General features: G+C 49.2%; 1 protein-coding gene across 1 annotated transcript; it reads right to left on the bottom strand.

The window, feature by feature from the left end:
- Window positions 1-17,392: 17,392 nt before the first annotated feature.
- EDN2 (endothelin 2) lies at window positions 17,393-21,025 on the bottom strand. Its single transcript, XM_059830964.1, has 5 exons — window positions 20,962-21,025; window positions 20,487-20,631; window positions 19,211-19,330; window positions 18,304-18,408; window positions 17,393-17,527 (listed from the first exon to the last, which is right to left on the bottom strand). Exons 1-5 carry the CDS (start codon window positions 21,023-21,025, stop codon window positions 17,416-17,418), a joined length of 546 nt encoding a protein of 181 aa, XP_059686947.1. The 3' UTR covers window positions 17,393-17,415.
- Between the last annotated feature and the right edge of the window lie 1,785 nt (window positions 21,026-22,810).

The following is a 22,810-nucleotide window of genomic DNA, read 5'->3' as shown; positions in this document are numbered from 1 at the left end:
CAAACCTGTGTACCGAGAATGCATTTCTTCTGTATTTGCAACCTCCCCGCTACCACCCACCCCCTGCCTTCCAAGGCAGATCTGGTATTCTTGGTGTAAGTGCCTGATTTCATGTGAGACCAAGAACAGAACTGGGGATCATCAGGAACGTTTTCCTTGTCCTGTCAGCAGATGCCTCTGATTAGCTGCTCCCTGTAGAAGTTACTCCATTTTTACCCATTTCTTGGGCTGGCAGAATGGCAAGAGGCTCTGTAGAGAGCAGGGCTGAAGCCCAAAGAGTCTCAGGCACACATTTCATGTAAATGCTGCTGCTTCTGAACCACTTGCTCTTCACTTCAGGCACATGCTGCTGAGGTGTGGGACAGTCAAATAATGATGTTCTGATCTATGCAGAAAGCTGCTACAACCTTTTAAAGAGGTTTAAACTATCATTGTCTTCTGTTTTCCCATCTTCCTCTATCAATCACCATCATACACATATTAACATGGCTAAACACTCTTGCCAAGCAGTATATTACCAAAAAACATATCGTTGTCTGCACTTGAAACTGCCTTAAACCACTTCAGTGAACTTTTCTCTAAATCATGTGGGCATAAACCAATGCAAAAAGTGGACAGGACAGAATAAATGCACTTGTCTTGGCACTGGGATAATCCATAGATTTGGAGTCTAGATTTTATATGTATGTTTTTATGAAATAAGTTAGAGTGAAAGTACTAGACACAAAACAGTTAGATCTCCAAATACCACTTACAAAACAACCATATAGAAAAAAGCATTATGTTTTTATTTTACTTCAAGCCACAGAGAATGTTAGAGGAGAGAACAGCCTCTAATGCTTCCTTCCCTGGTGATGGCACAGGTTTTAAGGGAGTAAAAGAAAGACTCATTAAACACATTTGAAACTTTTCAAGTGAAATAAAAGTGCTTTTTCATTTGTGAAGAAGGATTGGCTCAGCCTGGTCTGCTTGCTGCAGATGTCAGTGACCAGGACTTGAAGGTGTCAGAGTTCTGCTTTCCACCACGACTAGTTCATTACTGCTTGCAAATGATGTTCAAACTCAGGTCTTCTGCAATAAATGCAAAAGCCAAGAAGCCAAGGCTTATTTAGTTGAGTTAAAGGTCCAATTCAGCTAGCTGTTAGTAGTAGCAGGTGCCTACACTCCAAGAAGCTGGTGCCTAGCTTTTCAAGTAACAAATGTAGTTAAAAAAAATGCATAGAACTCGTTCATGCTACAGCGAGGCAAACCGAGTTAATCATTCACAGTCTCAAAGCAGGACAAGAGTTACAATGGTTGACTGATGATAAACCATAACAAATTTCCTGGAAACACCATCCCTTGCTTTCAGAATTACTTCTTTAAATACTAATTTTCTAAATCAGTGTCATAGGTAGGTCAACAGAAGGATACACTGCTGACTGTCACTTCATTCCTGGCTGATTACAGTCATAAGCAAAACACGGTCTCAAACTGTCCTATCAGTTTCAGAATTACCTCCAACACAGCAGGACCAGGCTTCCCCATGCTGCCAGTGACAGCATCCCTCTTCTGCCTCTGAAGGCATGGACACAAGGGGAAGTTGAGCACAAAACAGCTTCCACTGCTGATGGATCTATCTGTGAGGCTGAAGAGAAGGCTGTTCTGATTTAGTATGTCCAACCAGGCTTTTGACAGCCTCTTTCTCCTAGGTGAAGACAACAAGTGAAATCCAGAAGGTTATGAAAATACCAACGGGCAGGACCTAACAGGTGGTAATAGGTAGGAAAATGTAGAATGTGATCCAGGAAAGCTTTGCTTGATCTTAGGCCCTTGATATATCCCAGAGGACAAAGGTTTCAGGCAGAAATCTCCCTAGGCATCTCCTGCCTATGATCAACAGCATTCCTATGTCTTCACAACTCAAGGTCATTTGGGGTGCAGAAAACAGGCAACTCTGCCCCTGGTTCTCCAGTCTGTGGCAATGTGCAGCCATTACAGCACCCACCCTGGGAGTGGGACTGTTAAGTATTTGAATCATAGGAGAGTCCCAGCTTCACAGAAACTTTAGCGAGAGAGGTGGAAAACCCTTCCACCCAGAAAACTTCCCAGTCTGATGCCAGGCCCTTTGGAGAGGCAGGTTTAAACATCTTCAACTAGAGGAGTGTCTGGAGGTTCAGGGCATCCAGCTCCTCCAGTCTTCTGCTAGAGAAGGCACAAGGAGGAGCCCACTTTAGCAGAAAAAGGTATAGACTGGGCGAAGAATCACAGACAGCCATTTCAGGGTCCAAACCCATCTCCCAGCAGCACCTCCAAGCAGCCCTGAGCCTGGCTCGTGCAGAACACTCACACCGTCCCCACCTGAGCATCTCCTACAGACTGGGCTCTGCACCCAGGTGCTGAATGTCATCAACCCCATCCAAGATGCCTCTTTCCCCTTTGCTGAGCTGGGGACCGAGGTGCCAAACAGCGCTCAGGATTTCCACCCCTGTTTAGGCAATGCAGCACTGAACCTCACGCTGACTAATGCCTTCTTCTGGATCAGTGCCAAGACCCACAGACAAATTGGGTAATTCACCCTGCATATGCTACAGACTCCCCCATCATCCCCCCTCCCACCCCACTCAAGCTATGGAAAGCTTTTCCATATGCTGGGTATAGAGGTTCACTTAAACCTTTGACCAAGAACTGCACGGTGTGGAATGATCTAAAGAAATCACCTTCCTGATGCCAGCCACACGTGGCTTTTTCCAAGACTAGGACAGCAAAGGACACCAGCACCAACAAGGCCTGTCTTGCTGTCTTTCCCTAGCAAAGGCAGCTTGGGGCAGGTTTGAAACACACAATATGGCATGATGTTCCGTGCTGCCACCCATTATCAACAGGTTCTGCAGAAAGAGCAGCTAGGGTTACCAATTCAGGTGATTAAATGCTATAAGCAGGACCTCATGGAGAACTGGACATTTCTGATGGGTAGCAAACATCTACTCTTCATTACCAGGTCTCCAGGCCTTGCTGCTCATTCTCCTCTCTGGATGACAAGTGTTATTCCCAGCCTGCAGGCAAGCTGTAAATATCAAAACATGCGCTCTCTACATTAAAATTAGCAACAGTATTTAAATCACATTCTAGAGGCTAATTGGCTAAAATTCAAAGGTGACACAGACAGAGCAGCCCTTGAAGACAGCATCAGATGTGGAGATGTTGTTCCAACTTGCCCATACTCTCCTGCTCTCTGCTACCCCTGATCTGAGAGGGCAGATCAATGACAGTTGGGGGCATTGGGCATCCAGCGTATCAAAACACACATCCAAGGCTGAAGGTCTTCACAAGGGAGAAAAGTGTGTTTCTGTTTTCAAGTTGTATACAAATGGCTGCCCAGTTGGACTAAAGCTCCAGGTTTCTAACTGGAAAGTGGGATCCCTCCCCCAGACCAGCATATAGCAATCGGTGTTACAACTTGTATTTGACATCTTCCTTAAATCCCCAACTCCTAGAGTCATGGTGTGATGTGATACTCAGTTCTTTTCACAAAGATTAAAGTATGCTCCTAGCTCGTCTGTTGAAAAGCACACTGCAAACATGACATTTGCTGGCTCAACATCAAAAAAGCAATTAAAAAAGACCCACACTGACATTCTTCTATACAGCCAGATGTTGAAGTCAGTGTTATACTGAAGTAATTTTCATACAGATTAGTGATCCTTTAAATTTCTAAGCCCTCTAGGGATATGACCAATAAACCAGTAACTGAACTGTGTACTTCTTAGTACCTAAAACTTTTGCAGTGTCCTTTACCTAAGTAGACAGCACTTCATTATTTTCCAACTTCCATACCTTTCCTCAAGCTTTATGCCTGTGTGCCATGAAGTCGTGGTCCCAAAACCTTTCCAATTGCCTGTGCTGCAGCCCTCCATCTCATCTCTCAGAAGCCAAGACGATGTGAGTTTGCAAGAGCAACTTAAGGTATAGTTGAGGAGAAAGGTGAAAAGAGGATGATGCAAAGGGGTAGCAGCCTTAGTCGCTTTGGCTCCTCTTTTTACAAGGGAATGGCATGGTCATAGCACACCGGTGTATCCACCAACATCTCCAAGCAAAACAAGGTGCGTGTGAAGCAGCGTACCCTCACATACACTTCAGGCAGTGCTTAGCCCCACTTCACTGCCGTGTCTGGCCCAAGAGTAGACGCACTCCCACTGAAACAAAGAGGGATATTTCCTCCCTGTATTTAGGAGGTGTATGAGTGCTTGATATTTGCTTAACACCTTTTACTTCAGGCTTTTACACACCATACAACATGCTGGAAGGAACAAGTCCTCAAGGGGAAGAATCTGAGTGTCCAGCCATTCACTTACAACGCATACCCCTCTGTCCAAGGGACTTCTAAGTGCCTGTCACACCCACCTCTGTCTGTGCATGCACCATCCCATACTGGATGTTCCTCCAGCATTCAGCATTTGGATGTGATCCTGCAAGAAGGGCAGCTGGGATATTTGTCTCTATTTATAGGCTTAACAGCAGCATCCAACCACACAGAAGCAACAGCAATGCAATCCTGAGGTCATTTAGGTAGAAAGAAGGAAGGACAGACAAACTGCAGCAGCAGCACGCTGAACATCCCCAGCCCTCTAACACCTCTGAGGTCTGGTGGGAGCCTTCCCCAGGTCTACACGTTGCCGAGATCCATGGTGACTCCCGTTTTGCTCCACAGCCAGTGCAAGGTTCCCAGCCCCATCTCTGAGATTCACCGTTCTCTGGCTCTTTGCCTTCTTTTTCTCATGAATGCACCTTCAGATGCCTCAGTTCCTCTGTGCAAGGGAATTTGTGCAACTCCATGCAGATTCTCAGTGAAGGGCAGGTAGCCATCAAACTCGTTTGTTGTTTGTGTTGCTTTTTGGTCTCCTGCACCTTTGGTATTAGCTAGTGCTAACAGAGGGAATGCAGCAGAGCTCTGGCTGGACCCAAAGCCCCCTTCTAATGTCTTTCTGAGTATTTGGAACTGGAAACAGCTGTTCACAAACTGAGTTTCTCTACTAGGAGTGATGATGCTATAGTTCAAGATTTGCCTGTCTATGCTTAGAGTGCATTGGTGGAGGGGGGGATTTGCGTTTAGAGCTTGGACCTGTGCCCTTTTGCATCTCTGCGCCTATCCCCTTGAGCACGTGTGTGCAAATATTCCTGTGTTCTACACAGGCCAAGTACACAACACACAGAAAAATGTCCTCAGTCTCTTGCCTGGCAGTGAGAACAGACGTGAAGGCAGCCAGCCTCATCTGTTTCCAAATGTTGGTTCGCCGGGAGAGCTGAGAGCCCTACCTTTAACCATTTTCACAAGAGGCGTAAGTCGTCTAATTACTGCTCTAGCAGCTAAGAAAAATGAAGATCTCTTCTCAAAATAAATCATTCAGGTGGCATGAACAATCAGCTTTTCCCCCAACGGGGCAGCAGCATCCTGTCCTAAGGGTTCATGGGGGGAATGTGTCAGCTTCTTGCCTGCAGCTCCCTGTCCTGCAACGCTGTGAGGAAGATGATGACAATGAGGAAGCAAAAACCCATACCTACCCTCAGGCTTTAAGGCTGTCAAGGGCTGTGTTTTGATCAGTTTTCCCAAGAAACTAGGATAAAACTTTGCAGTGACAGTCCTGGCTCTGCAGCTGCTCCTTGAAATCTACCCCTAACCCCTGTGGTCCCGGTGTGCTGTCTTCTTACTCGTGCCCCTCTATCAGGAGCCAAGAGTTTTATTTGCCAATTCACTCCATCGTCTCCAAAATTTCTCCTCCATTCTCACCTGCCTTTGAAGTGACATCTGAGAGACTGTGAGGTTGGAAGGACCTATTTGAACGATCTGATTTGACACTGTGTCTAGCCCAGGCTGGAGAATTCCCCCTGTTCCCTGTCACAGCTCCTTTCAGTGCCCTGTGCTGGATCCAACACTTGTCATAAATCTTTCCCTCAAGGAGACTTTGGTCAAGTCTCCTCCAGACATCTCCATGAGAAGCCCCTGTCTCCAAGTCTCCTGTCCATGGGCTGGAGAGGCTGTAGCCGTGGTGTGAGGTCCCTTTCCACCGAGCAGGCTCCCGTGCACAACAAACCACCCAGAGCTGGGCATGGCTGCTGGCTCAGACTTGGTGTCACCTTCCCCTGACAGCTCAGGGGACTCCTGATTACATGGCTCTTCCTCAGAGCACCCCTCCAATGCCGTATTAGCTGGTTTATACCAGCTATGTCTGTGCTGTCAGATGCATCAGCTCACCCTCTCTGAAGCAAAGCAGATGTTGTTCTGGGGACAATGTGCTCTGGGGACGGCTTCCCGCAGGCAGCATGGATCAGGCTGTTCTCCATCCCAGTCTCTCCCAGCAGACTAGGTGCCTACGAGCTCTCCCCCATGCCCTCCTGCTGGGTTTTAAAACACACAACACATGTCCTCAGCATTGTGCTACAGAAACATCACGCTGTGACAAAGCCATCATTGTGACCTGAGAAACCACTACAAAACCAAAAATATTTCAAAAAAATCTCAGAGGAGAGCCACACTGAGAGCTGTTTGGACCCAGGCACTGTGCCCTGGAGGAACACCCCTGAGCAGTGGGACATGAGCTGCTCATCCCCACTGGGCCAGCAGATGAGAATCTGCCTGTGGGGTGGGTGCCCTTAGCAATATGGATGTAGACATTGTGACAAATTCATATCATTGCTTACCCCATAAGCACAAGATGTCACTGAGCTGCCCTTTCATGCTGATTCTCTCTCTTTCATTGCTCCATGTCTCCTGGTTTTAGATCTCTCACCCATCCCTTTTCTTGCCCTCATGTCCTCTTTTTGACTTAAATCTAAAAATTGCCCCTAATTCCACCTAACTGCCACCTACTGTGGAAAGCAAAATAGAAGAGCAAGGAAGAGCGCAGAGGAAAATGTGAAAGAGAAAAAATGGAATCATGGCATAGTCATAACAGCAAAAAGTTAGAAAGATAAAGAAAGGGGAAGGAAAAGCAGAGAAGGGGACCACAGCCATACGATGGAGATGGGGAAAGGTGTGCAGAAGAAGTGTGGAAAGATTCATCAGGGAAATGTGGAGACTGAAGAGGAAAGCAAAAGGCCAGCCTGACCGGGGAAAGCCAGTCATCCGTCTGCGAATGTAGGGGACCAATCAACAGGGCAGTACTGCACAACTGGAGAAAATGTGATGGTGTGGACTGGGTCACACACACCCTGCCCACAGCTAATGCTTCACCAAACAGCAGGTGCCCAGGTGGGCACAGCAGCACAGTGAGGGCTGAAAGTTTCCTAGGGGTGAGACCAGCCCGGAGAGCGTGACAGCAGCCTGCCACACACTAGACAGGACTTTTTAGCAGAGCATTTCCCCCACTAGCTCAGACACCTTCAGCCCCGCTGGCCGAGACTGGCTGATTCCTTCTTTGTTCACAATTTCCATTTGCTTTATCAGTCACTGATTTTGCTGGTCTCCTTCACATCCTGTCCCTCCGAGCTCCTTGGCTGTGCTTCCCCTCTGCAGACATGTCTAGGAGAGAAGCACAGGGTCTCAGGCATTTCTGGTCTATCAGTCATTTCAACACCGTCTCCTAGCGAGCTTCCCCAGGGACACAGTGACAATGAAGAGCTGAACTGCTCCAGCACAGGCAAGAGAGATGCTCAGGAACACTTCAGAGGCCGAGTACTCTGTGTCCTTGCTAGGTCTTGGTGTCCACTCTGCAGGAGCCAGGGTCTGACTTCTTACCTGCACCAGGGCTGAGGCATGAGCAACAGTCTGGCTCCCTGATTGCATCTCTGCTCAAGACTCTGCACCTTAGAGGATGGACTACAAACATGGTGATGGAGCCATTCCCACCTGACGTTACCCCACGGAGGGCAGAGAGTGAAGGTGCTTTGATGACCGAAGAAACCACAATTTTAAAGTAAGACTCCAGCCCTTCGCTTATACTATGACACATGTGCACATCATCGCACTGTCCCCCGTGGGCTTGGGGCAGAAGGCGTCTCTCGTACCGCTCCGGCAGCTTTACCTGGGAGAAGAATGGTTAGCTAATTAGCCTGGCATGCGGGCAGCTGCATCGCGGGAAGGTTTGGCGTTGGGGCTGATCCCAGCACCAGGGTGCTGATGGGAAGGCAGGCCCCACCCTTCGGACTGGGATAATATTTTTCTAATGCCTTGCAGTGGTTGGCTTTTGTTTTGCTGAGCTGTTGCTATGCACCTGAGGCTCCGCAAGGGAAGTCGGCTCTCTAGAGGAAACAACACTGGCAAAAAGTCACCAAATCATTGTTCTGGCTGCTTTCTGTGTCATGAACAAACACATGAATCTGCACTTGTTTATCGGGAGGCACAAGGGCAGGATTTTGCCGGTTATCCGCAGAGGTGATTTGTCTATTGGACCTGCTAGTCTCAGTGGCAGCAGTTAGCCCCAAAAACAAAACCAGGAAGAGACTAAGTGTTCCCATACAACTTCCAGCACAATCAGCAGCCCTCCTCGAAAGACCCTTTTAAACAAGAAATGGGAGAGGGAAAAAACAATTAGCACCAGAGACTTTATTAAAAAAAATAAAATACAATTCTTCCATTAATCAGACCCTTATCAGCAGCAAGGTGATATAAAGCCAGGGTTTAATTGGAACTGAGAAAATGTGTTTGTGCTGGTGTGGAGAGCCTTGTCTATGCGAGCAGGAATGTGGCCTGCATCCTGTTTTCTTTACCGATGGGGGAGGAATCCGCTCTGCGATTCCTTGAAAGGCTGCGGCGTGTTTTCCACCAGCTCCATGCTGGGTTAGTGAATTAGATTCCTGCTTCTTAGCATCCTGAGAGCAGCTTTGTGCTCAAAGGGGTCCCAAAACACCAGCTATGTTTTGTAGGAAAACAGCTGCCATCCTTCCGTCGATTGCAGCAGGTGCCTCAGCTCCTCACACCCGCCGACCCTTCATGCTCCATCTGATTCCTGTGCTGTCCATGGACGGACAATTCCCGAAGTAGGGAGATCTAAGATCCCACTGTTGGTTTACTCACTGCGCACTGACCCCATTAGTCACCTGTGCCTTTGCAAAGGGCAAGACAGGCAAAACTTGGTTTGTTGAAGGCATGGGGATCAGAGAGAAAGCCCAGTGTGGGTTGTGCTCCATCTTGCAAGAGGTGAGCGCTTCCCTGGGGGTGCTGAGTGCCCTCAGCTCTCAGGGAGGTCAAGAAAAGGCAACATGCAGGGGAGGATCCTCCAGTCCCTCTGCTCCTGTTACCCCATGAGGTAGCTTTGAAGGGCACTTGATCATTGCCACCCTCATGGTAAATACTCAGGGACGATGTTCAACTTCTGTCAGCTCCTCGGCTCCATCCCCAGTGCTAGGAAGGGTCTCTCTGATTCATCCAGACCTTTCCCCTCTGCCAGGGGTGTTTTCTGCTTCATCACACATGTGCCCTTTTAGCATAGCACCCCACCACCTCATCCCATGGTGCTGTGCTGGGTGCTCCAGTGAACTTTCACCTACTTTTAATGCCATGGCCTTAAATATTAGACTATCTTTAACACTGGGATACATAAAATTTATAAACACCTTTTCTCCTCTTCCCAACCCCAACCTCTCAAAAAAGGAATCGCAGCCATGCTTCCATCCTGCTTTTTGTCAGTGCAGTTACTGCCGGGATGAACAGCCCCAGCTCAAATTCAACAGCCTTTTCTGCACCAAAACTCTAATCAGCTTGGATGGAGATGTCACCTGTGCAAACCTCCTAGGACTATCCTTGGAGCACTGGCCACACAAATAGAAAGTTTGGCTTTCCTAGGCAGGAGTGGGAATGTCACCCAAGAGCGAGTCTGCAGAAGTGTGGCAAATTCACCCAGCATTGCAGCCCAGCATAATTAAGCAGCATTCTTATTCACGTCATCTCCTGGCTTTGGCATAGGTTTTATTGTAGTCATTACAAAGACAGATATTACTTTTGGATTGACTCACTTGATGGGTTGATCAGCACTTTATTGTAGCCTCCAGTTATAGCACTTTTTATGGCATCCAGAAGAACTTAACCATTAGCACACTATTAGGAAGAACACTGGCATCTGATTAAGTTGCTGAAGGTCAAAGACATTTTTCTTAATTGCTCCATGTGTGCTCCCTCCTCCGCCCCCTCCAACGGAGCTGGAGGGAGATCATTCTGTTTTAATAATAAAGTCACAGAGGCATACCTCGTATTTGCCATCAAATCTCCAGGGAGAGGGTTATTCACCATTTAAGATCTTGTCTAAACTGTTATGGTCTCGCTGCTGAAATGGAGTCTTGGAGATTTTCATGGCGTGTATTGAAAACTACAAAAAAAAAAAAGCCATCAGGGTGACTTAGTGAGTTGGTTAACACATACTGCAAATAACGTGCTGTTAGAGTCATAGTAAAATGAATGCATGGCTATGCTGAAGGGAGGTCTCTGTCTTTGAGAGGGAAGGGAGGATGATTTTCTAGCCTCTGGTAGACTCTCACAACTCCTAGGAATATTGTCAGAACAACCCCAGCACAGACAAGAGATCCTGGAGTTCATTAAAGTCTTTCTGATCAGCCTCGTCGTTCTTTCCTTTGGAGTGCAGCTCTTCGGGTGTTTTCTCATTAATTCACAGGGAAAGGCTGCTCAGCAAGGTGTTCATACCCTGTCCTCCAGACTACACCAACTACGCACTGAGCTGTACTTCCAGCGTGCTCCAGATGCACTACAGGAATGACAATTTCCAGCGCAGACTCTTTAACTGAGCCAGTGGCATCCTCCCTCCCCTTCACCAACACAACTGGAGAAAGAGAGTTTGTTTAAATCGGAAAACAAGGAGTTTTTCCCTCTGTGCTCCTCGTCTCAGCAGCGTGTACCCTCTGGGATCACAGCAGAAGGTGAAAGGGAGGATACTCCTCCGCTGCATTGCTTCAAAACAAATCTGCACCGTGAGCCTGGGAAAGCAACCACCAGCCTCGTGCTCCTGGAGGGGATGCATGTCCAGTGATGGGACATGGCTCTGCTGACCGCTTGCTTTGGCTGCGGGGCAAGTTGAGGGCTTCAGCTCCCTTCTCATACAGTGTGTTGCTAAGGGTGCTCACACCTCCCATGCTTCACCAATCTCCTTGTGGGATCAAGGATGTACTTACCTGGAGCTCATTGCCAGGGTGGAGCATGAGCCTGTATTCATTACCCAGTACAGCTAACGAATACAGGTTAAAACTATGTGATTACTTAATCTGACTGTGCCTGTTTAAATTTTCTGCTTCAGTTTCCACCCTCTCACAAGCCTCCTGTCACCTGAGATGAGAAACCAAAATCACTAGAAGCCATTTCTATGGTAAATTCCACCTGCAAAAGCTTGATGGTCCTGGCGGCCTCCCACATTTCAGAGTCTCAGCCAGGTATTTAGCTGCTCATGGGGCTTCATCTGCTAGCTCCTGTCTCATCTGACCCAGGTGAAGTCATCAAACCATCAGAAACCTCCTCTCTTGCTTCTCCTGAGTTGGATTTCTTACCAGCTCAGTTTGCCCACTGGGGTTTGGTCTAGGATCAGAATCAATGCTGGGGGGAAAAGGGGGATAAGGATTGAAGGGTTCAGGGTTGACCTATTGCAGGTTGTTAAGTCAACCTCGCCACTTCAAGAAGCCTTTCCCTCAGGGAGGTCAGTGAAACCATCTCGCCTTTGCAGGGCAACCTGATGGAGCAACTGTTTGAAGAGGAGCACACTCTTTCCTTTGGACAAGGGAGTGGCTGTAAGATCTCCTCAAAGGTCTTACAGAAGTTAGATGGGTGAGAGACACCCAGTTACTCACCACTGAGCAGGTGTGAGGTTGAGGATAGGACTTCAAACAGGCTCATGGGCAGTCTAACACTCCTGCTGAGTGTCAGAGGAAGGTGTGACGGATGGAGATGTGCTTCACCCAACAGTTTTATGCCAGTTCCGCCTGCCTCAGCTTTGCTACCAATCCCCTCTTAAAGGAAGTGATTAAGGGTTAAACTTGAGATCTCATTCCCATGGCAGGTATTTTGGTGTTTTATACTTCACTGTTGCCTGGATGAGATAAAACAGGCTGTGGTCAGTTACTGTGATGCCTAGACCGGGGCATGACACCCAAAAAGCCCATGGCTTTCCTTGCCCCACAGCTAGGAGACCCTGAAGATGTGGGATGCAGCTGGTCACAGAGAGCTCACCAGCCTGTGGCAGAAGGTGTAAATTATGGGGCTGACATCCACTGTAGTTCCATTTGTTCCTCACTCCAACCAGCTCAAGACAACAAGTCAAGTCAATAATCTTCATACCCAAGGATACTAGAGATAGAGACAAGATTTGACAACTTTAAACACAGAAGTTTAATCAAGCCCTCTATTTCCTTGGCTAAAGCCACCCATTGACATGTGCCGTATCCTGCCATAGTCTGAAGGGTGCAAGCCAAACCACAAGGCTGCACCCTGGCCATGGCCAAGATGACTGGAGAACCACTCGGTGGTGGAGGACACTGAGAAGCTTCCATTCTATTGAACTACATTATTCTGAACTTGGCATTACAGCACACATCCTCACAGGAGGTATTTCCCAGAGAGAAGACCTTGTGCAAAATATCTGCCTTGTAGCTTCAGCTTTGGTCACATGCAGGAGTGAAAAATTTCTGTAATAGATTGAATCCTATAGATAGGGATGCAGCTGCGGGGTAGGGCACCAGCACTGTCTGGCGAGTCTATACTGCTCATCCATATTCAACCTCCACAGAGCCACTGACCTCGTAGCTCAGGCCAGAGGTGCTGAAACAAAAGGCACGGGGACCAGCTGCTGAGCCATGGCAAAGCATCACTCTGCACCCATTATTCAGTGTCCCTTCCCCTCCTGTTGCACCATAGGTCTTATTTCATGAGGCCCAGCTCTTCTGCAGGGTGATCCAAACCAAAGCAGGGCAAAACTATAAAACACCAGGCAGAAGAATCTTCTAGCAAAGCAGATACCTGCCATGGACAGCTGCTTCTTTCCATGGAAGCATCGAAGGCTGGCCTTGGAAGGCATCCACCCAAATACCTCTCACTCAAAGCATCCTTCTATTTTTATGTCAACACATCTTCTGAGCAGAACCTAACAGTTCAACAAATGTGAGACGTGAACAAAGTCCCACCAAAAAACCCATTACCTAACCTGATCAGGACAGAACTGTCCCACAGTACAGAAGGAAAGTTAGCTGCCTGTGGGCCATCTATAATGTCTTTTCTTCAGGAACTCCTGCTGCAGAAGGAATGCCAGAGTCACATGCAGGGCACAAGAGGTCCACTTTTATAGGAATTGTCGATCACAAAAAGGACTGCTCAGTCAAAAAGTTGTAACTTAGGAAAGATACCCTAGAACTTACACTTAGAACTGGCTTTGGAAGTTGCCTGCTTTTCTGGATTTTCCTCTTTAATAAAGTTTTGTTGTTCTGTTCTTTCCTGTTACGTGTGAGAATTTATAAAATATGGCTCCTTCAACCTACTTCAGCTAATCCTTATCACTGAATTCAATAACCTCAGAATAAGCTCGTCCTTTCTTCTCCCTTTTCACCCTAATTAAGATGCTCTAAAGCATCTCCCTTCTCTTCTTCCCTTGGGTGATACCTAATTAGCTCTTGTAATTAAAACTGTACCCAAAGGGCTGGGCTTTGCACAGATGTTGGCATTGTTCCAGGCAACACCATGGGGTTACTGCCAGACTCAGGTTGTTCCTCAGCACTGGGTGGGACACCTGAGGGGCCTCATATAAGATCCTAGCAAGGAAGTCTTCTGAGATATTTGATCGGGGCCTTCGGGGACTTTTCTGGATGTCTGGCCTGCGGTATTTTTAAACTGGTTATCCAGGTATGTTAACTTCCAATATTTCCTTCTGTAGTACTCACCAGTGAGTCCAAAGTTTCCCCAAGTGAATGTGGAGAGCCTGCCCTGGAAGATTTTCCGTCATTCAGCCCTATCTGGAAATTTTCCTCTGTTTATTGATCTTAGAGTCAGAAAAAAAAAAAAAATAACAACCAACCCACCCACAAATGGATTAGTTCAAATTTTCTCTCTCCTTGTTTGAATGTCTTGCTTCAAGTCCACAAACTGTAGCAGGGCTGGAGAGCATTTCTTATGGTCACACCTCCAGCAAATGCGATGCTCCCCTTGTGCTATTACTCTTGCAGCTGGCTGGGCCACGGGCTGCCCGAGCAGGGATGCTTTGTTCTCTGAGACCAGGGGCTGACTAAGGCCGGGGCTCTTCTGTGACTTAAGAGAGACAAATAAAAGGCTGGGCCCAAGGCTGCCTCAATAGACATTCCAGGTGACAGGGAAATCTTTCTTGAGAAATGAATGAATTTCCAACAGCCCTCAGCTTCCTCATTCTCACCTGAAATCAGTCCAAGCAGGACACTGTGGAAATTATCCCAAACAGGCAAAATTTTCAGGCCCATTCTGGAACAAGGTGGAGCAGAAGAGGGGAGAATTGCACCTTACGTATTACACATAGGAAATTTGCAGTGTTTCAGGGTACCTTTTTTTCCCTTTTACCTGTAATTCAAGCTCCTTTTTATCACAGACCTTTATCATTAAAGTCATAGAAACTATGACTTACTGTCATAGAAACCTCTGAAGGAATCCGATTTTCGCACACTCTAACACCAAGTCACAGTGAGGAGGCTTGGCCATGGGGGATGCAGCTCAGCCAAGAAAGCTGGGCAATAGGAAAGCATGGGGCTGTAGCTCTCTGAACTACTGTTCCCCGGAAGCCATGGAAACCCACGAAGGAGTGCTGGGCTTTCTGGGTATGCAGCACGCACAGTGCTAGCCATTGCATTAATATTTCTTTTTTATTCCCTTCTCACAACTGTGCCATGAGATTCACTGAGTTAACTATACCAGAATAATCTATGGCATGGTCTTCATGCAAAGATGACCATCAAATGGATGATGACTTTTTAACTGTACTTAAAAAAAAAAAAAAAATTAAAAACAATCAGCAAAACTCAGATCTAAAAGTCAGTGGGGGCAGGAGAGGGTGTGTGGTTGCTCTGTCCCTGGGATGCTGACACCCACAGTCAGTCACAGAGCTGCTAAGAGGATTTGAGGCAAAGGACTAAACCATGGGAAAACATTAACAGGATCCCATGGCACAAGGATTCAAGCTGGTCTCAGAATCCCCAACCTGTTGTGCTTAGGGCTGTGGATGATTTCACATCAATGTTCCCATAGGCATCTAGAAAGGAACAAGGTATTTATTTTAAGTTAAGGAATGTTTAAGTCAGCTAGATAGATTCACTTTGAACTGAAATTTGCTCAAGACCATTTACAAGACAACACAGCCTCCCCATTCTCACACAGCTTTGCTGCCTCACTCACTTTCACAGTGCTTTTGGCCACCTGAGTTTCTTTTACTTCATCCACCACACCCCAGCCATCAAATGAGGAAGAAAAATGGTATTGACTTTTGTCGTTATTTATTACAAATTAAATTTTGCAAATTACTGTCTAAAAAAATCAATAGATTTAAATAAATATACAGATTTCAGGATGCTACATATGGCTTGTGTGCAATAAGTCACTTAAAGATGAGACATTATACACACAAGGAGATATACATAGGTCTTTACAGCAGTAGTTTTATTTTAAATTACTAGGCTCACATTAAACCATGTGCAAAGTTTCCTCTGGAACAAACCCTTTCAGGATTTCTTTTAGAATGACTCAGACCTTCAGAAGGTCAAATATAAAAAAGTTTCTCTGCAGCTTTGGGGACCAAATGATTAGTTTGCTGTTTCATTTATGATACAATCAATTGGTCTCATTTTCCCCCCTCTAGGGACTAAAGCAAAATCAAGGAAGTATTTTGTATGTCCAATGGGACTATGCTTGCAACAGCCACAGATCTTGGTCCACCACCAACTTCAAGCAGCCTTTTTAAATGCTCACGTGTAATACTGGATTGGGCAGCAAGGGGGACCCAACAGTGGTTCCAGGAGAGCAATTCTTTATCTGCACGAAGCAGATGACAGCTGCAGCCACAATTTATAATAGAAGTTAATCTGCCCAGGCAAACAAAAGTGCATTTGTGATACAGCTCCAGAGCCTTGAGATGGTATTTGCCTACAAGATTGGGTTCTAGGTCCTGGGCTCAGTGTTTTTTCCAAATTATTCCTTCCCTCCTCTGGGCCAGCAGCACTGTGCTGCTCCAGGCCTGGGCAAGCAGGCATGATTCTGGCATGAGTTTAAATCCAAGCCTTTCTTCTAAAGCTGTGCAGACAGTGCTCTGCTCTCTTCTCAGCAATCCTTTTCTCTACATCAATCCCACCTGGCTGCCCCTTGCCTAATGCATTCTCTATTCAGGTTAGACTTCTCAGTGATATGCTGTCCATATCCTGATCATTTATTACATGAAGTCCAACTCAGAGACCCGATCTAAGCAAAGCAGCAAGCAAGCCTTTGCGTGCTATTTTCCCTCCACCCATCTTCTCTGCCCCTTGCCTTTCCTTTCAGGCAGAGCTGAAAGAAAGCTGGGATATTAGGTTAAGAGCTGGAAGTACTCTACCCCACTAAGGGTATGTCCAAGGAGATGAGACAGACTCACAGCACTGAACTCATCCAGACTAGCAGCTCGGCTCTGCCTCGGACCCAGCAGGGCTCCCTCCCCCAGGCTATGTGGGGCTGCTGCAGAATTACAGCTCCACTTCACCCCCCCATCCCTGCTGCTGCTGTGCCTGATGGCAGGGGTCACGCTTGGATTTGATGCAAACTCCAGTGTAAGCAAACTATCCTCCACCTAAACAAGAGCCACTTAAGCATGGCCCTTCAGTGAATTTCTCAGCCAAAGAATGCTGCTGAGCACTCAGTTGGCTTTCAGGCTTCTAGATGACATATATATTTTTAATAAAAAAAATTGGGAGCTGTTTTACCATGGGAGTCTCATTCATATGCACATCACACTGTCAAGTAAGAGAAAAAAAGTGCAAAGGTGGGCTCAGGCAGGTCACGCTGGAGGCAGTTTATCCCTGCCAAACCACCTCTGAATGGGGCCAAGCTGGAATCAGACTCAAAGACAGCTCAAAGGCAGAGCAGACCAGTGATATGGGCTCAGTGCTGACAGGTCCAGAACTGCACAGAGCCCTCTGGTTTGTAAGCGATTCAGCTGCCCAGCACGGGCTGACCCTCTGCCTAGGACTCCAGCACAGAGTTAAGCTAGTACTCTACCAGCAAGACCCTTGCCTGATCCAAAAAGGCACAATTCAGCTCCACAACACATCTGTGACTGTATAGAGACAGTTTTCCCTTTACAACAGTCTCTGGAGCGCATGCAGCACTGGTTCACACAACAGGAGCATGGAGACTTCCACTTCTTCCCCCTTCCACTCATGGCCTTTCCTTCAGCTCTAACTACCGACAGCGGAGTTAGTGGCACCACAGGACTCCAAATTCTTCTGGTGAACTTGGTATGCACCTGTTTCTTATCTCTTCTTCTTCCAGATGTTTTTCTTCCAAGGCAAAACTGTTGGCTGTGCGTTCCTCTGAGAACGGTGCTGATGCTTGCCGAACCGCAGACTGGAGATGGCAAGATCCCTGTAAACAGAAGAGACGCTACGTTCATTCATCAGTCCATCTTCCTACTACCCATCAACAGCCTGTATTATATTTATCTACTCCTCGCCAAGTTTTTTTTGGGGGCAGAAGACGGGGGAAGGAAGAGGGGCAATTTCTAGCTGCAGCTGTATTAAGCCACAGTGGAGATCCACCTAGCCCAATATCCCCTTTCCACCAGTGGCAGAGGCTCCAAGGAGTCCTGCAGCAGGGCATGACCCAAGTGATGCTTCCCCAGATCTGCCTTTCAGAAATCATTCCCATTGCATCCAATTTAACTGCCGCCAATGGACCAATCCTCCTTCCATTCGCCAACTCCCTTTAACTCATTTACACTCCTGGAGTCCATGGTTTCTTCCGGCAGCGAGTTCCACAACTCACTGATGTGAGAAAAATTATTTCCTTTGGTCCAAAGCTGCTGCGCAATCAATCATTTTCCTACGTGATGCCATCCCTCCCGCCCTTCTTGTACATCAGCCATTTGCCTGTCCCATATCAGAGGAATTTCCCACTCCAATCAGGAATTACATTTTATGTAATATTCCTCTAGTTTTGGAAGGACAGAAGCAACCCTTGTTCCCTCAGCTGTTAGCCTTCAATTCTACAGAGGCCAGAAATAGGCAAGTCTACTCATTTAAAGGGAGACAAGAGGGGGAAGTCAGGTCAAATCCAAGTGGCAGCTGCAGGCTGGGGTCACAACCGCAGATTTTAAACTGTTTTTGAGGGAAGTTCAGAGCAGGTTTAAGTGGCATGCTCACCTGAGAGCTCTCAGCAAGCCGTGATGGGAAAGCCTCACACCACCGCTCTGCAGAGACTTCGTTGATGCTCCAGAGCTCATTGGGAGCTTCAGAGTCTGGACGTACCTAACGAGCAAGAGGAGATGCATGAAGCACTTGTATCCAGCCATGCTATGGTAAGTACCAGGGGGAGTGTTGCTCTAACGTCACCAGTGACAGACTAAGACAGTTGAATGCATGTTTTTGAAGGGTTAATTGCAGCTATTTGAGAGCTAATTATAGCTCACTTTTACCGCTATCCTCTTCTATCCTTGCTTTATTCAGTCATATTTAGTCATTGGGGATTTTAACTATTGCCTTGATATGAAATTAATGACAGATCTCTCCAGTGGCTTTGCTCCCCACCTCCCCACAGCGTAAGCACTCCTACAGCACTGGCTGAAGTGAGACAACTGAGAGCCCACATGCACCGTAAAAAGAGCCGGGTACCAAAGTCCCAGGCACAGAAGAGTAGTCCCAGCTCTCAGCAGTCCTACTCTCCTGCAGCCTCTTCCACTTGAGCCATGCACTGGTGTCCCAAAGCCTCACACCCTCCGTTTGTCACTCTCCCAGCGAGCAGCCAGCTCCTCCCTCCCCACCAGTGCACCCAGCACTTCCTCAGCCTCCTGGCAGCAGCGGGATGGAGGTAACATTGCTTCACATCAGCTAGTAAAGAGACTGTTGTACAACAAAAACACCCTGGTGACACTTTGCCAGGGCCTCTTGGGAGGGGTATGAAAGCCACTAGACAAGTTCCAGCTGTTTGCAAAGTGCTGTGCAGCCATCCCCAGGGAGGCTGGAGAGTTACTCCAACTCCTAAGCTTTGTCTGCCCGCTCGCACCCTCGCCGAGCAGCCCCCAGGGACGTCCCCAGGACCCCCTTGACTTACCCAGGCTTCACCTGGCAGAAGGCGGCACAGATGCTGTCCCTCGAGTGCGAGCACTCGCACCTGCTGAGCGATCTCTTGCGCCGCCTTGGCGGGCTTCCCAAGCCATAGGGAGCGGTGTGCCTGTTAAAAACAAAAGAAATCAGCTATGCAACTAATTTTTTATTAGCCAACAGGTTTATAACACAGTCCTGGGAGGCAGCCAAGCCAGTGCCAGGATAATAAAAGACTCATCTACAGACAAAAGGTGAAAAGGTCACTGATATGTCTAAGCCTTTAAACTCCAGCTCCTCTCCCACCTACTGTTTTCCCCACCCTACCCCTCCCAGAAAGATTGCCATGCCAGTCTGTGCTGGGTTGCAAGTGGAATTTTCTCTCCTTGCAGCAGCCCAGGCGCCCGTGCAAGGGTCGACGCATGGGCTGGGTGAGCCAGCAGTTCACCGGCATGGCAAAGCACACGAGGAACACGTCTGCCCCAGTCCACCAGCCCCAAGCAGGCAGTTTCCCAAGCACAGAGGTGTCAGGGCTTTCCCTCCCGCCATGGGTTTTAAGGCACAGGACACAGTGCAAATCAAAGTGTCTTGGGGCGGTAACAGGTTCTTCTGATCACAGCATGCTTTCAGAGCTGTTAGCACATTCCCGCTCCATCTTTGATCGCAATCTACTCTCCCAGAGGGTTTAGGATTGGCAGTGACTGCAACTATTCTCTGAGCAAGCAGTGAGTTGTAATTGCACGTTAGCAAGCATGATTATAACCACACCTGAGTACATGTGTTTTGCTGCAGTGTGATGGCCATTGGTCTGAAACTGCTTGGAAAGCTGCTTCAGCATTCTTGAGGGCAGGACTTGGCAGCCACGGGGCTTCAGTGCCAGCCCACCACTGTCTCATTAACAATACTGGCAGGCAGCAGGCAGGGTTACAGTTTGCAAGCGGGCAGAGTAACTTTCTGACTCGCAGCTGTAACATCTTGGTGCTGCTTTTGGCTTGCAGAGGCGCAAATCTCAGAAAAAGGTGAAGCCATGAGGAGGCAGCGCCCCGTGCTTGCACCCCCTCCCCTGTGGGTTATCCTGAAACTCCTGAGCAGAAGCACAGCTTCTCCCTTTCTAGCCGTCGGAGAGGGCCGGACTTGCAGTGCTCTCCGGAGCAGGTGCTACAAGACCCTCACAGCACTGGGACCCCTTCTCACCTTCCTCTAGCGTAACCCCAACCTCGATCAGAAAATACAGTCACTTACTCATCAACAGAGCCACCCGCCCGGAAAGCCACGCGCACGCTTACCCAGGTGTGTTGACCCAGATGATATCCAGGTGACAGAAGTAAATGCATTCCTTATCCAGCCAGCTGTTGCAGGAACATCGCTTGGTCCTGGGGTGCGCAGCGCTGGCGGGGGCCGGGGGAGACTCCGGCGGAGGATGGCCCGTACCTGCAGCAGAAGGAGGAAGCGATGAGTTGCAGGCTCGGTGCTGGAGTGCCCGTCGGTATGTCACCTTTGCAGTTACACCTCCGGTGAGGATTTCAAGACGCAGGCGGTTGCACCCGCGGTGCAGCCTCGCCGATTAGGCTGCGGGCTCCTAAAGGACTTGCATAACCCCGGCAGCTGCAGAGGCTGTCCCCGCAGCAAGGGCACGGCCCCCCACCCCGCAGCCAGCCTCCGGGCAGTCCCGGGGCACCCTCGGGCACCCCACGCAGCCCCACTCCCCCAGCCGCGGGGGCGCCCCCGGGGCGCCGAGCCCCCCTCCAGCCCGGGGCTCACCGTCTCCCAGGAGGGCGCAGAGGGCGAGCGCCAGCAGCACGGCGCCGGCGGGGTGGCTGGGCATGGCCGCGGGTCTCGCAGGCGTGGGGCCGGAGGGAGCTGGGGCCTGCGGGGGCTTCTGGCTCCTTTTTTCCTCCCTTTTCGCCCCTCCCGCTGCTTCTCCCCGCGCTGCTTCAGCCGGAGCCGCCGCGGTGCGTCTGGAGCCGGCGGGCCCCTGGCAGGTGCTTTATAGCCCCGCCGCCGCCGCGTCACGGCCCCGCTCCGCCCCGCCGCGTGGAGCGGCCGCGGGGAAACAAGCGGGGCGCGGGCACGCGTGGGGGGCGGCGGCGTTCTGCGGGGAGCCCCCCCCCCCCCCCACGCGCCGCCCACCGCCCGCTCCCAGCCCCGCCGCGGGGAAAACACGCGTGGGCCCTGCTAGCTCTCCGCGCTGCGCGGGGCTGGGAAGCGCGGAGTGGGGGTGGGGACGGTGCGGGGAGAAAGTTGCCGGGAGGTGGCGGGGAGTGGATGCAGCGCGAGGCGGGGGGGGCGGTGGTGCGGGGGGCAGCGTGTGCGCGCTGCTCTGCAGCGCGGGGTTCGTACCGCGTGGAGGGCCACGCGTGGGAGCTGCTCCTGCCCCCGCGGCGTGGCCGGGGCTGGGGGCCGGGGCCTGCGGGCAGCAGGTGAAGGCAGGAGGTAGTTTGCAGCCGCCGCCGGCAGATGGAGCGGGAGGGGTGCAGGCAGCGCGTGCCGCCGTGGGAGCCCGCCGGCCGCCTGCCCCACGCGTGGGGGTTGATCCCGGCCCCAGGCGCTTCCCCGCAGAGGGTCCCCCAGGCTGCCCGCAGCCCCCGCGCTGCTCCTGCGGGCATGGCAAAAAACAGGGCCATGGAAGCTGCACAGCCGAGCAGCTAACTTGGGCTGCAGACAAAGCTGATGTAACCTGGGGGAACCGGGCAGAATTCAGGACAAGTTAAATTTCAAGTAAAATTGTTACTCAATTACAGAAAATACAATTGTTACATGAAAGTCCCTGCTTTCTCTCCCCCTCCTTTTTTCATGAAATCAGTTTAAAGTCTCTTGCTAGGTTGAGCAATTAAAATGTCTTGCAATAAAACTGTCCGACCGCTGCCTGATTTTGCTTCAATGTTAATGACAGCATACTCGACCCTATCTGCACATTTTTAGGATACAAAGAATGTAAAATACAGAAGTCACCTCCCGTCATGCACGAGGAGACGGGCAAAGCAGCTTCGTCTTGCCCATGGTGTGTGTCATGCAGTAGCAGGGAACTGTCCTCCGGAGAGGCGTTGGGTACTGACGGCAACAGGGATGGAGAACGGCTTCCAGGCACCCCGTGTGCCCGGGGGCCACCGCTCCAGCCCAGGGAGGCAGCTCCTGGCTTCACAAATCTTGGGTAAATCTTGGGAGTGGAGTATGCCTAGGAGCGCGGCAGGTTAGAAGAGCCAACTACTGCACTTGACATTCTTAAGGTGTTTTTAAAGCGTTCTTAGGAAAGGGAGTGTATTTTTATTTGTTTACCATGAACAGTTTAGGGTTTTATTGCACTCTTGTCATGAAACAGATTCAAGATGATGGCAATTACTGTGAATCAGTGTGAGGTCTCATGCAAAGTGTAACACGTGCATGGGGAACGGAAAGAGAAATAAGAAAGAGTGCAGTGAGCCAGAGTGTGGAAAACTGCTTTCATCTGAGCAATAGCTTCTGCTCACAGCATCTCATGGAAGTAAACCAGGTTACGATTGCATTCCTGCAAGCAATGACAAGAGGCTCTAACATTCACTCAGACCAAGCAGCAGTGTGAATCCCTCTCCGTATTCATGCAAAATGCAAGCAGAAGATACGTGCAGGGGAA

This window comes from Gavia stellata, chromosome 29, assembly GCF_030936135.1.
Source record: "Gavia stellata isolate bGavSte3 chromosome 29, bGavSte3.hap2, whole genome shotgun sequence".
NCBI classification, from domain to species: Eukaryota; Metazoa; Chordata; class Aves; order Gaviiformes; family Gaviidae; genus Gavia; species Gavia stellata.
The sequence above is the reverse complement of the archived record's forward strand: the minus strand, read 5'-3'. Positions and strand labels throughout refer to the sequence as shown.

Coding starts and splice junctions, on each gene's coding strand:
- EDN2 (XM_059830964.1), bottom strand. CDS start 21,025: ATGCCCAGCCACCCCGCCGGCGCCGTGCTGCTGGCGCTCGCCCTCTGC. Junction 19,331..20,486: donor ATCTGGGTCAACACACCTGG/GTAAGCGTGCGC, acceptor TGTTTTTAACAG/GCACACCGCTCCCTATGGCT. Junction 18,409..19,210: donor TTCTGCCAGGTGAAGCCTGG/GTAAGTCAAGGG, acceptor CTTGCTCGTTAG/GTACGTCCAGACTCTGAAGC.